At 34.4% G+C, this 13,707-nt stretch overlaps 1 protein-coding gene across 12 annotated transcripts in view; it reads right to left on the reverse strand.

The window, feature by feature from the left end:
- The window catches only part of DMD (dystrophin), a 2,170,621-nt gene that overhangs the window by 1,870,730 nt on the left and 286,184 nt on the right, over positions 1–13,707 (reverse strand). For 11 of the 12 annotated variants that reach the window (XM_025439443.3, XM_025439430.3, XM_025439477.3 and 8 more), the window contains exon 2: positions 10,318–10,379. The exons of the other annotated variant lie outside the window; for it this stretch is intronic. In XM_025439443.3, the coding sequence (XP_025295228.1) occupies positions 10,318–10,379 (62 nt within the window). The remainder of the gene's footprint in view (positions 1–10,317; positions 10,380–13,707) is intronic. 12 annotated transcript variants of the gene reach the window in all.

The following is a 13,707-nucleotide window of genomic DNA, read 5'->3' on the forward strand; positions in this document are numbered from 1 at the left end:
CTCTGCCCCTCACCCCCACTCGTGCTCTCTCTCTCGCTCTGCTCTTTCTCTCTCTCAAATACATAAAATCTTTTTAAAAAGCAAGTTAAATCCATTCAATTCCCAAACCCCATTAAAGTAAAGCATGATATAACCAAAATCCATGAGCTCCCTTGCCCCACTCAGCAAAATAAAAGCCTGTCAGACAAACACCAGCCTCAAGCTTCTCAGAAGGATTCAATTCCTCTTGTCCTCAAAAGAATATTAATGATAATAGCCAACACTAATTGAGTGTTTACAACATGCCAGGTATAATTCTACGTGTTTTGCATGCAGACCATCTTTTAATATTTTAAATAAATATTTGATGAGGAAGTTGAGGCTTATGAATGTTTAGTAATTTACTTAAGTCTATGTACACTAAGTGGTGAATTGGGAATTAAAACTCAGGCTACTGAATCTAGTATTTGCCCTCCTACCTATTTCCTGAATGCCTCACAACCAAATTAAACCAACTATTTGACTAACAGCAAAGTGGTCAACAGCCACCAAACATACCTCTTTCTTCTTTCTCATTTCCCATCCCAATTTCAAGTATCTATATCTGCCGAGTGTTCTGGAACACTTGCACCCATCAGATTCCTTCCTGGTTCCCCTTTTCCAATCATTAACCAGCCCTTATTGTTTCCATCTATCTAACTGGGTCTTCTGCATTTATATCATCTTGGTCTCCTACCAGAACTCTGCCATAGCTTGGTGGATAGGTTCAGGAAGCGCTTAGAAATGCAGATCTTGAACCCAGTATCACAGATGCATATTTGGAAGTTGTATACTCAAAAATTATTTCCTGAGTGCTTCCTAAGCATTAAGCCCAGTGTTAGGCCCTGGATGGAGATAATATTTGAAGACATGAAAGAACATGAAGGAGAGGGTGTTCACAGAAGAAAGGACTAAGATAATGGCCAGTATAACCAACTTTGGTTTCAATTCCTCTCTCCCTTTCTTCCTTCCTTACTTCCATTCATCCCATTCATTCAGTAAATATTGAGTATCATTGTACATCAGGGAGTATACTCTGCGTGGAGTATACAGTGATGATTGAGTCAAAGCTCAGACCCTCAAAGATCCCATTTAATAGATGTAAAATATATGTAAACAGTAACTATAATTCAGTTGACATAGATCCTACACAGTAAATGCTATGAAGAAGAAAACTATTGGTAAATCAAGCCTGTCTCCATTGATTTCTGGCCATCCAAACTAGATCACAAGACACACAGAGATCAAATTAACTCCAATGCAAATGTACTTGATTTACACACACATTCCTCTCTCAGTCACCAGCAAGCACAAGTGTGTGAGTGTGTGTGTGTGTGTGTGTGTGTGTGTGTGATAGAGGGGCTGATAGAGGGATTTTATATCTTCTTTTAATTTTTTTTCTTAAAAATTAAAATAACTTTTAAATTTTTGACCTTTAAGTTAATTTCACAAGCTGAAAATACTCTTTTTAAAAAATATTTATTTAATTTAGCTAGAGAGCAGGAGTGAGGAGGTGGGGAGGGACAAAGGGAGAGGGAGAGAGAGAACCTCAAGCGGTCTCCCCTCTGAGTGCAGAACCAGACATAGGGCTCAATCCCAGGACTCAGAGATCATGACATGAGCCAAAATCAGGAGTCAGCTACTTGACTGACTTAGCTGCCCAGGCACCCTTACATATTCTTTCCATGACAATACACTAAAACAAAAATTCTTTTCCATGAATTCTCATGGGAAAGTTACCTGTAGTTTCCTACCAAACCCTCTCCTTCAATAGTCTTTCTTACCCCAATAAATAGCTATCCCGTCCTGTTTGATGATCAGGGTAAAACTGTCAAAAAATGTTTTTGAAACTATTTTTCTCCACTCTCTCGATCTCCATATCTAGTCCATCTGTAAATTCTACTATCTGTACTTTCCAAACTATGGCCATTCATTTCCCTGCAGGTCCAAGGCTACCAGCCTAGCTTTAGCCTCCCCTAACACCTGACCCATATTATTATACTATCCTTTAGCTCACCTCTCAAATTCTTCCTTTATATCTTACATTATAATTTACATTGCTTCCAGTCACTACTTCAAACACTCAGTCTCCTAACCTACCACGAAGCCAGAACCTTTACAGTGGTCAAGATGCCCTACCTAGTTTGTCCCCCACCAATACCATTTCATCTGTAATTCATTGTACTCATTCCCGGTCGCTCTAACCCAGGCATCCTGCTGTCCCTGGACACCAGTCACTACTTCAAACACTCAGTCTCCTAACCTACCACGAAGCCAGAACCTTTACAGTGGTCAAGATGCCCTACCTAGTTTGTCCCCCACCAATACCATTTCACCTGTAATTCATAGTAATCATCCCTGGTCACTCTAACCCAGGCATCCTGCTGTCCCAGACACATGATCCCTCCTTAGGACCTTTGAACATGTTCTTTCTGCCTGGATTTTCTTTTCTCTTCCCCCAGGTTTCTTATGTGTCTCTTTAGAGAGGTTTTCTCAGAATCCATTTTACATAATAGCACTCATCATATTCTTATTCTTCCCTTACCCTGCTTTAACTTTCCTCTTAGCATCCATCCATCACTATTTGAAATTCTATATTCTAGTTTCAGAGAGAGAAAACAAGTTGACAAATAAGTACAGAGAATGTCAAACAGTTTGCTGTTTCCTTGTTTAGGTTCACTCATAGGGATCATAGGGCCCTTTGATGAAAAGGACTTTTTTCTCTCCATTGCCCTGTTCAAAAATCTAGAGCAACCAATTTGTAATACACACTCAATAAATAATAAGTTAATGAACTTAGGATTTCTGTGTATTTCTGTCAAAACATGTTTCTTAAATATAAATGACTTTTTAAGTGAAAGATAAGAACTTAATGCATAGACATAATACTCAAAATATTTATTCACTGCCTGACATAATAGCTGTAGAAAATTTTAATAATAGGAACAAGTTCTAATTGGGAGACTCCAAGTTCTTGGGCTCTTCCACTAGACATATGGAATCAGAAACGCTGGCTATGAGTCCCAGCAATCTGTTTTAGCAAGCTCTCTAGGTGATTCTTATGTCGTGTGCTAATGAGTATGCGTGGTATCAAACAACCACAAAAAAATTTAACCCACTTGCATTTTCATTTTAGATCCACATGTCTATTCTCTAAGTGTAAAGCATAGGCTTCAGATTCAATTTTGCAGGAAGGATTAGTGGTAGTAGGGCAGTCTAATTGCTTTATTACTGGCTATTGTTTTAGAAGTAAACATTTTTCCACCAGAGGTTGGGTATTAACATGATTAAAAAAAATATCTCACTGTTGGTCCAACCGGCCCCAACAACAAAGCAATTATTCAGGAATGGCTTTGTGTTCTCTCACATCCTCCTTTCTCCATTCACACAGATCTCTTCAGCCACTCACCACCTGACAGGCCAAGCAAGCTTCCTCAATTGTTCCATTTCTACATGCAATTCTTGATGCCTTCATCTCCCTTTAATTTGTCTTTGTGTCAACAAATTAAATGTCACCTCTTTCCAACAAGCTGTCATTCTCTCTAAGCAATTAGTCATTTTTTCTTTTGTTCTTATGGCACTTGTATTATATTAAAGGCCATATTTTATTTTATTTTATTTTATTTTATTTTATTTTATTTTATTTTATTTTATTTTATATTTTTAATTTTTATTTATTTATGATAGTCACAGAGAGAGAGAGAGAGAGGCAGAGACATAGGCAGAGGGAGAAGCAGGCTCCACGCACCAGGAACCTGATGTGGGATTCGATCCCGGGTCTCCAGGATCACGCCCTGGGCCAAAGGCAGGCGCTAAACCGCTGTGCCACCCAGGGATCCCCCATATTTTATTTTATTTGTTTATGTAATTGATTCTTCCCTCAGATGATAATCTTTTAGAGAAGAAAAACCATGTTGCATTGTGCCTCTTACAGTATATAATACTATGCCTGCCACATAGGTGGCACTCAACATATATTCGTTGAATCTTGAAAGGTTATTTTAACAACCATATATCTCTGGTGGGATGGTACCAGAGTGCCAACTATTCTTTCCGAAATGAAAACAAGTCAAGAAATTCAATATATGCTGTCTTGCTAGAAAGTTATGCTGAGACCTAAGACAGAATAAATCAGACAACTAATGCATTTGCCTAACAGCTACAGATTTTTTTCCCTAGGAACAATCATGCTAATTGGTAAATATTTACATTTTCCAGCTAAATAGGCTTGCCACTGAGACCACTCTATACTATATAGGTATAGCAATCAACAATTCCAATTTTCTCATAAGATGTTTCAGAACATAGTAGCTTAAAGAGCAAAACATGTGTACCTTCTACAACTAGCTAGAGTTATTAAGAGCTCAGTAACAGTAGGTTAATCAAATACATATTTCTAAGAAAGATCTGCAAAATACACAATAAATTATTTGTCTTTCATTAAAAATAGTGAGACCTATCACAATCCAATTTTCATTTCACTAACTGAATGATATCCTTTGTTACTTGGGTACTTTGCAAAGATTAGATTCAATAAAACATTCAACAGAATGGTTCTCAGTGGATTAGACCATTAGCATAATTATCTAAATTACAAACACAGACACATCATTCTAGAAGTCATCTTAACAACTAGTGTAGATGTTAGGGAGTCCACAATGCCAGTAGGGCAATATTTAATATTTCTCATGAAATTATTAAATAAATATTTAAATTCTCTCTTACACACACTACTTTGTGATTAGTGGAAATAAAAATTAATGTTAATAAATAAAAATATTCACAATTTAGATAATTATATCCATAACTAATTTCTTGAGTTCTAGCTTCATCTCTTCATGAAGCAAACCACCTCCACTCATATTTAGCTCATCTTGAATACTATCTCATGAGGTCACTAGAGCAACTTAACCATAAAAGTATAATTCAATAGGGAAATTAATATGATAATATAATGAAAACTATAATAATATAAAAATATAATGAAAAAGTTCCTAATCTTCACAATTTCTGAAACGAGGAGGTCTATAGTTTCTTGTACCAATAGTCATCTCACTAAAACAACTGTACCCAATCATTCAACTCTTACCCAAGCTTTGTATGAGCTATGTTGAGGCTCAGGGAAGGCTTCCCCAAGATCTGCCATGTTAGGATATAGATATTTTGAATTAAAGTTATTTAAGAAAGAGAGCAAGAAGAACACTCTGGCCTTCCTTTGTCCCTTGAAAGCAGGAAATAAATCTTTCACATAAAAGTTATCTTCTCTGTACCAAGAGGTAAAGAGACGTTCTTATCATCAGAGACAGGAACTTTAGGGCTAAAGATGCTATACAAAAAACAGGCTACATAAACAAACCTTGTTACTTCTACTAATTTACTACCCCAGCCCAAATTCCATAGAATTCCTTACCAATTGAAGCTCCCAAAGAGGTTTGCTTTATTGTGTCAGTTCATTTGTCTAAAATGGATAAAGGCTGCAGGCCTTGGTCATTTCTTCGGATCGGTTATATCACTGGTCTTCCTTATGCATGTAATTTACCTTGGGTTTTTTTCTCCTGTTAATCTGCCTCCTATCAGTTTAATTCTTAGACCAGCCAGAAGAACACTGAAGGGCAAAGGAAAATTTTTCTCCCCAATAGCTGTTTATTATGATCCAGAGATACAGTACACTGCCCTTCATTTTCTTCAGTAATCTAATTCTTTCTGGTATCAAATAGTAGGGAGAAAAAGGAAGCCAAGGGCATAATGGTGAGTTTATATCTATGGTGACCCTCTCATGACACAATAGGTCTACTCTATCATCTCTGTTAAATCAGGCCCCTTGAGTAGAATCCAATATAAATTTGTTATGTATAAGTTTCGAACTAACACAGAGGAAATGTATACATACTGTTACGTCTTTCACTGAAACAAGGTTTTGCTTCTAAATCTCATTATCTTCCTTTTTAAAAGATTTTATTTATTTATTTGAGAGAGAGAGCAAGAGAGAACATGAGAGGGGGCAGGGTCAGAAGGAGAAGCAGACTCTCCTCTGAGCCCATGACCCCAGGATCATGATCTGAGCTGAAGGCAGAAACTTAACCAACTGAGCCACCCAGGCACTCCATTTTCTTCCTTTTGCACAATGAAACTGTTTCATTCATTTTAAACTGAGTGTATGTCCATGCATGTTTGTGTACATATGTGTGTGTTGAGGGCATGGATTGGCACAGAGAGTGTAGCAGGATAATAAAACACAAATCCTCCCTGTTTCAGCCAAAGAAAGTAGCCAAAACCGTATTCAAATGATGAATGAGCTGGCATCCAGGAAAATTTCATAAATATGTGATTCCTTCAATCCAACAATTTCACTACATGGTAACAAAAATGGCAATATTTTATGTTTATGTTTTAACATTTATAAAGCTCTTTTAATGTATGTTTTCTTACAAAATAGATATGGACATATAAGGAAAACAAAACTCAAAGAATTTTTTATTTTATGTTTACCTTTTTTCCCAAAATGAATTCAAGTGTGGATATAATGATTTCCCCTAAGGCTTCATGACAGAGTCCTATGTAAAGAAGCCTGATTTACTGACTCACAATTTTGGTGTTAATTTGCATGATACCATGCTTATTGTGCTGGCTAGGTCATAAATAATGATAAATTCTTGGGAAAAGTGTGTTACACCAGTTAATTCTATCTTGTGTTATCATTATTCCAAGAGGGTAAAATCTGGCTTATTAGGTACAGGTGTATATGTTGTGGCAATGAAGACATAAATGCATTATCATATCATAGGTCCTTGTGAAGTTCATAGACAAAACTATTCACACATTTCTACTTCATTTAAATAAAATATCAAGTTGTCTACTACTTTTGGAAGAATCATACAGAGAAGTGTAGTTAGAGGATAGAAATAAAGATAATCACTAAATCCAATGTAGGATCAAAACTATCATGTAACTCACTGGGAGATGGTTTAAATCTTTCAATTGATCTAGTAGTAAATATTTTCCCCCATAGATTGCTTTTTCTCTAACACCAACATCAAGCAAGTTTTATGGCAAAATTATATTTGGTCATAATTTTAAGTGTACTTTCTTTAAATAAGCTTGTATGAATGAACCTGTGTAATTCTTATTAGTGAATTATATTTGTGGTAAACACTAAATATTTTTAGGATTATAAAATATCTACAAATTACATGAATAGAATATTTACCTTGAATTAATCTTACCTAGCAATGGCTTTGTGTTTATGTGGAGATAAATAATGTTTGCTTATCTTTATAGAATAGATGTGATAAATCATATTCTAATAAAAATTTTTGGAATTGAAGGTTAATAGAAGACTTATTTTGAAGAAGAGATAGGGTCTATTTTAAAATGGTACCAGAAAAGCGAATAATCAGTTGGATTTACTATAAAGGTACATTTGGCTTTGAATGACACAAAACGATAAGGCTTTATTTAATCACATTTTTCCCCTTAAATATCCCTTATGTAACTCTACAAAATAACAGGGAACTACTTTGTAGTCTCTTTTTACTTTACAAATATTATATAAATGAATGTGTGTGAGCCTCACTGTTAAATATTTTAAGTCATCATATCATTTTTATTATTGTACATGTGTGTTTCTCTTTGACTAATTTACCACGCAGGTGATAATTTTTCATCATTTTTTCTCTTTTTAAAGTCTCCTTTAGGGGTGCCAGAGTGGCTCAGTTGGTTAAGTGTCTGCCTTTGGCTCGGCACACAATTCCAGGGTCCTGGGATTGAGCCCCATGTCGGGCTCCCAGCTCAGGGAGCTCCCAGCTCCCTCTCCCTCCCTCTCTCCCCTGTTTGTCCTGGTGTGCACACACTCTCTCTTTCTCTTTCTCTTTCTCTCTTTCATGTGCACACACGTATTCTCTCTCTCTCTCTCAAATGAATAATTGAAATCTTTAAAAAAATAAAGTCTTCTTCAACATTCTTTTCCATTCAGAATTTCTCCTCTTTCCTTAAACTTAACATATATGTTACTTCTGTACTACTGTCCAAAAATGCATTTATTATATTTATTTACTGCACTGATACAGATCATTGGGGTTACAAAGAAAATGTACATTCCTGCCTTCCATGGTTTCCAATTCTCTCAGGATAGAGTGTTTTGCTCTTCGATGATCCTTCCTTTGGGGTCTCTCAGTCAGTGCCTCTCCATTTAGCAATTTTCCAGTATCTTCCAAACGTGTAGGTTTGATGAGATCTGAAGATTTAACTTAAACTAATCTTGTGCCTCCTACACGCCTGGAATTCTGCCCAACACCACATAGTAACATACTAAATATGTGCCAAGTGACGTATCTCAGTTATGTTTATCTTTTGGTATCATCAATGGACTTAAATGGAATCAATTAGATTTCTCTTAATTCTCAAAAATATATACAAGAATTTAGTCATTACTTGAAGTCTCAACAAGAAAAATCAGATAACATGGAAAATATATTTTCAGGCTTTCTAAATGAAAAATCAACACACACGTTATAAATTTGATCTCTAAGTACTTTTTTCCTCTGCCTTTATAAACATTTATTTATAATCCTGACACCTAGCATATGCCCAAATATGAAACTCTGGTAACTCCCCTAATCCAATTTTAATAGGTTGAGGAAGAACGTTTATAAAATAAATGAAATAAGTAGAAGTTGGATTTGGAGGTGGGGATACAAAAAAACAGTCAATGCACTCATGCATGTAATTATTTCACAGCCTTAAAATATGGGCACTCAGAGTAGGGAAAAATTGCTCTAAGTCAGTGCCAACAACGTATTCATAGAAGACAGCATATCAAACTATGGTTTGTATATTAGCATGTGAGTTGTGGTAAGTGCTACCTGAACTGTCAGTGTATAGGGAGTAATGATCTATTTAGATCTGTGGGAATGAGAATTTGCAGTGTTTGTTTCAGTTATGTCCTCACAACTTCTTAAAACAACTCATTGATTTAATTCAAAGATTCAGAGTATTATGTAACATGTATTATTACAAAACTTCTCCTTATGATCCTGATTTGTTTGTATATTTATTTCAAAGCTTATATCTATTGCCTGTTTCAAAATTCCAAAATTAAGATTTCAATGAGACTGGTAGAGATAGCAATTAAACCACATATATCCACCTGGTAAATATTCTGGGAAATAGGAATTCCTATCCTACATATTTCTGAGTTTATTTTTCATTTATTCTTCCTCATTAGTACTGTTATAATTTTTTTATTATTTGTACCCACTTAGTTTAAAAAAACTTGAGATTTTAAAAATAGGTTTTTATGTTTATTGTTTAAAGTTCTGTAATAGCAATTTATTAATTGTTAATTCAGTAAGTAAATATAAACGAAATTTTCTTAGTTAAATTTCAATAACTTTATCTTGCTAATATGTTAAAGACTACCTGGGAAAATTCTACTAACAAATAACCATAAACAAGAGATGACACTAGAAAACCTTTTGTAATAGTAATGGGTGCACTTTTTAATATTGCATCTCCCAGGGGATTGTTTTGGATTCATTACCAAAACTTTTATAAAACAAGACAGACCTATGGAGAGAGTGATCCACATATATTAAGATTGTCAGGAACTGTGGTAGGAATTTTCACATATCTTGACCCTGTTAAGCTTCATAATCACATGCAAAATAAGCCAAATCTTTCTAACTTCAAAATATATATAAACCTCTTTACATGTTACTCTTAATGCTAGTTTTCAAGGTAAGAATATTTTATTCTGTGTTCACATATTATCTAGAATTGTGCTATATATGGAATATAAATTAAGTTGCATTTGCAAAATAAATAAATGTATTAAGAGTATGGGTTGATGCCTGCAGAAAAAGAGGATAAACTTCTTATTTTAATTTGACACAAGGCAGTTGTATCAGTCTTTTTTGAACTAGTAAAGACTAAGAAAGAAAAAAAAAAGATCACTTTCAGACAATAAAAATCCCTCAGATCTTCTGCTAATGTGTGGCATATACTAGCTACTTGGTGGGAGATTGTGATTATAATTTTTAGATGATTGATGTAATTAAAGAAACTCACATTATCATTAAGATCCAAAGATACATTTTGTCTAATTAAATAATTTCTCTTTACCATATATTCTGCTGCTGCTTCTTAATTAAAAGTCAACATAATGTTCCTAAATCTGCACAGCTAAAACAAAATGACACTATGATAAAAACAATATGGATATTTAAACTTACACAGGTACATAGTTCATTTTGAGAATTCAGTCACATTATATTTTAAAAGAGAAGACCAAAACATTCTTACCTTAGAAAACTGTGCATTTATCCATTTTGTGAATGTTTTCTTTTGAACATCTTCTCTTTCATCTATAATGTAAAATTTAAAAAAGACTTAAGAGTTAGGAAAGAATTTTGAATATCATATTTCATAACCAAAATAATTCAGTTATTACGCATCAGTGTTATTTTATATTTGGTATTAAATTCATTGATAATGAAATTAAACATAACTGATATTGGTATTGGGCATCCAAACTAAAAATGAGATGTGAAAAATAATTGATATGGCCAAATCTATGCTGATTCAAATATTATATAAAGACATTACAGAAAAGTAGTCTCATCTGAATAAAGGAAATATTACTTATCCTTCTATGATAAATACTTTACCATAATCAAAAGAGCCAATATGGGTATTTCTTCTGAGAAACTATTCCTGATATTTTCTTTTTACATCCTTTCCAGTACATTTAAAATTGATTTTCTCGGGACACCTGGGTGGCTTAGCAGTTGAGTGTCTGCTTTTGGCTCAGGGCGTGATCCCAGTCCTGGGATCAAGTCCCACATTGGGTTCCGTATGGGGAGCCTGCTTCTCCCTCTGCCAGTGTCTCTTCCCCTCTCTCTGTGTCTCTCATGAATAAATAATTTTTTTTTATTTATTTATGATAGTCACACACACAGAGAGAGAGAGAGAGGCAGAGACATAGGCAGAGGGAGAGGGAGAAGCAGGCTCCATGCACCGGGAGCCCGATGTGGGATTCGATTCCGGGTCTCCAGTATCGTGCCCTGGGCCAAAGGCAGGCGCTAAACCGCTGCACCACCCAGGGTTCCCTCTCATGAATAAATAAATCTTTAACAAAAATAAAAAAATAAAAATAAATAAAATTGATTTTCTCCTCTTTTGCAATACCTCCATAGTCTTAACATGGGCCCCTAGCATTGGAGAGGTTTCTTGATGATTAGGAGCATAGTATTTGCATCCCAGAAGCTAGCATTGTCTGCACAAACTAAGAGCTCAGCAAATATTTGATAAACATGCAAAAGCTTTAGAGGAGGGGGAATCTTACAACTTCAAAATTTTTAGTACTTCTTTTCATCCCAAAGTCAGGAAATTTCAAATCAAAATGCAAATGACACCCTTCATGGATTACATATAAATACTCAAAGGAAAAATCTCCAAGGACTTCTTATACCAAGAGAGTGTGGTGGAAAATTATTAAGAAACAGCTTCACAGAATTCATGCTTCTAAAAATTATTCCTTTTTTTTCAAGCTGGAAATTGGTATGGAGTTAAATGGGCAGAAAAATAATCAATCTTGATTAATTGAAATCCTTTTTAAAGCCAAAGCCTACCTTTAAATTACTGTAAATATAATCATATTAATTAATGTTCAATAAATGAGTGCATCTGAGAAAGATTTAAAATGGAGAGGTTTATATTTTATTTACATTGGGTCAGAAGAACTCTTATTGAAATGTCCTGACAAAATAACCTCATTTGCTCTTAGATTCTTTTTCAGCAGTGAATCTCCAGTGCTTCTCCTGAAAACGGATGATCCACAGTGAAGAATCATTTCCCATGACAAATGTATCCATGTACTAAGAATATCTGTTTATCTTTAAAGCACATTATTAATCTGGAAGTGGATACTATTAAGTTATATGGAGTAACAGCAGATAAATAATAAACCTAAAACTGTTTTCCTAGATGAGAAATTTTTATTTAGCATCACAAAATACTTTCTTCTTATTTAATTGGGTTAGGGCCACAAACTACACTGCATGTGGCCAAATATCAGCATTACCCATACAGTACAGGATAAACCATAGCTACAATATGGAAGTTTTTTCTTTGTTGACAAGTGTGAATAAAAAAATAGTCCTAGTTTCTGAAACTAATCTAGCTTTTTGTGAATATACTTCCCTAAATTCAGCATTACTCTTTTGATAATAATAAAATAAATAAACAGAACATTTCAAATGGCCAACTTTTAATCATTTTCATGGACCTGCTGCAAGAGTATTTGTCAGTATATTTATTTCTCAATGATAGACACATTTTAAGTTAATGACATTATTTGCAATTCCACTTATTTTTCCCTACATGTGCATGCAAATCCTGTCAGACATGGGAGAGTAAATGAGTCATTTGAAAACATACACTTAAAGGTTGGTTGTAAAACATGCCCAACCATCTTCATCCAAAAGTTGAATAGGAAGACATTTGAAGAGATGTGTTTCACATACTTTTCAGTGAAAAGTAGGTAGTAAAGCAACATTTTTATTGGTTTCAATTATATGTACAAAGAGTGATTTTTAGATCAGCCTTGAAGGCAGGAGGGAAACTTTCACATTGTGTGCAAAATAGTATGAATCTACTGTGTAAACACCACTAAAGGTGAATTTTGTCATACAGATATTTGCATTAGGGTCTTCTTTTTTACTTCTTTTGCTTTTAATACAAGAAAAATATGCCCTTAATGAATTACCTGCTAATGTTTTATTTTGCTATACAACATCTGTTTTAACATGATAAATATTAATATAACTGGTTTTATCATTATAAGATATATCATTTATTAGTGTCTTACTGTTCATTGAGCTGTTCACATGTCATCTCAATCCATATATAATTTGCCATTTTATCCATTAAAAAAATACAAGCTTAGAAGGAATAAAGCTAGTAAGTGACACAGATGAACCTGATATAGATTGTTTGAATCAAAGTCCATGGCTTTTCACATTAACCAGTTCACATTATATTTGCATAGATAATATGGGATGCCATAAGATAATCAAAGTCACAATAGTTGAATGTATTATCACAAATAAAAAATAACCAGGATTTCAGGGCCTCTATTTTAAGCAACCCAAGGAATTCCATGTATATTATAATCGATGTGAATGACATCCTGTAATTTTAAAGTCTACAACCTGCATGTCTACATGGATTATCCAGATTTATCTAGATTGGAAAACTGAAACTTCCTTACTATGTTAGATGATTCATTTGTTAATATTTTAAATATTCAGGGATCCCTGGGTGACTCAGGGGTTTAGTGCCTGCCTTTGGCCCAGGGCATATTCCTGGAGTCCTGGGATCGAGTCCCACATCCGGCTCCCTGCATGGAGCCTGCTTCTCCCTCTGCCTGTATCTCTGCCTCTCTCTCTCTGTGTCTCTCATGAATAAATAAATAAAATCTTAAAAAAAAGAAAACACTTGATTTAAAAAATAATAATATTTTAAATAATGCCCCTGTATTTACTATTTGATATTTAGTGCTCAATTTTTGTCATAGGTTAACATTATGGAAATATTTTTACAATAATTAAATTCATTAATATTAAAACTATATAGAAATTAATTAATATTAAAAATCACCCCAAAGTTTTGTGTCTACACATTACAATCCCC

The sequence above is a fragment of the Canis lupus genome, chromosome X (genome assembly GCF_003254725.2).
Source record: "Canis lupus dingo isolate Sandy chromosome X, ASM325472v2, whole genome shotgun sequence".
In the NCBI taxonomy this organism is placed as follows: domain Eukaryota; kingdom Metazoa; phylum Chordata; class Mammalia; order Carnivora; family Canidae; genus Canis; species Canis lupus.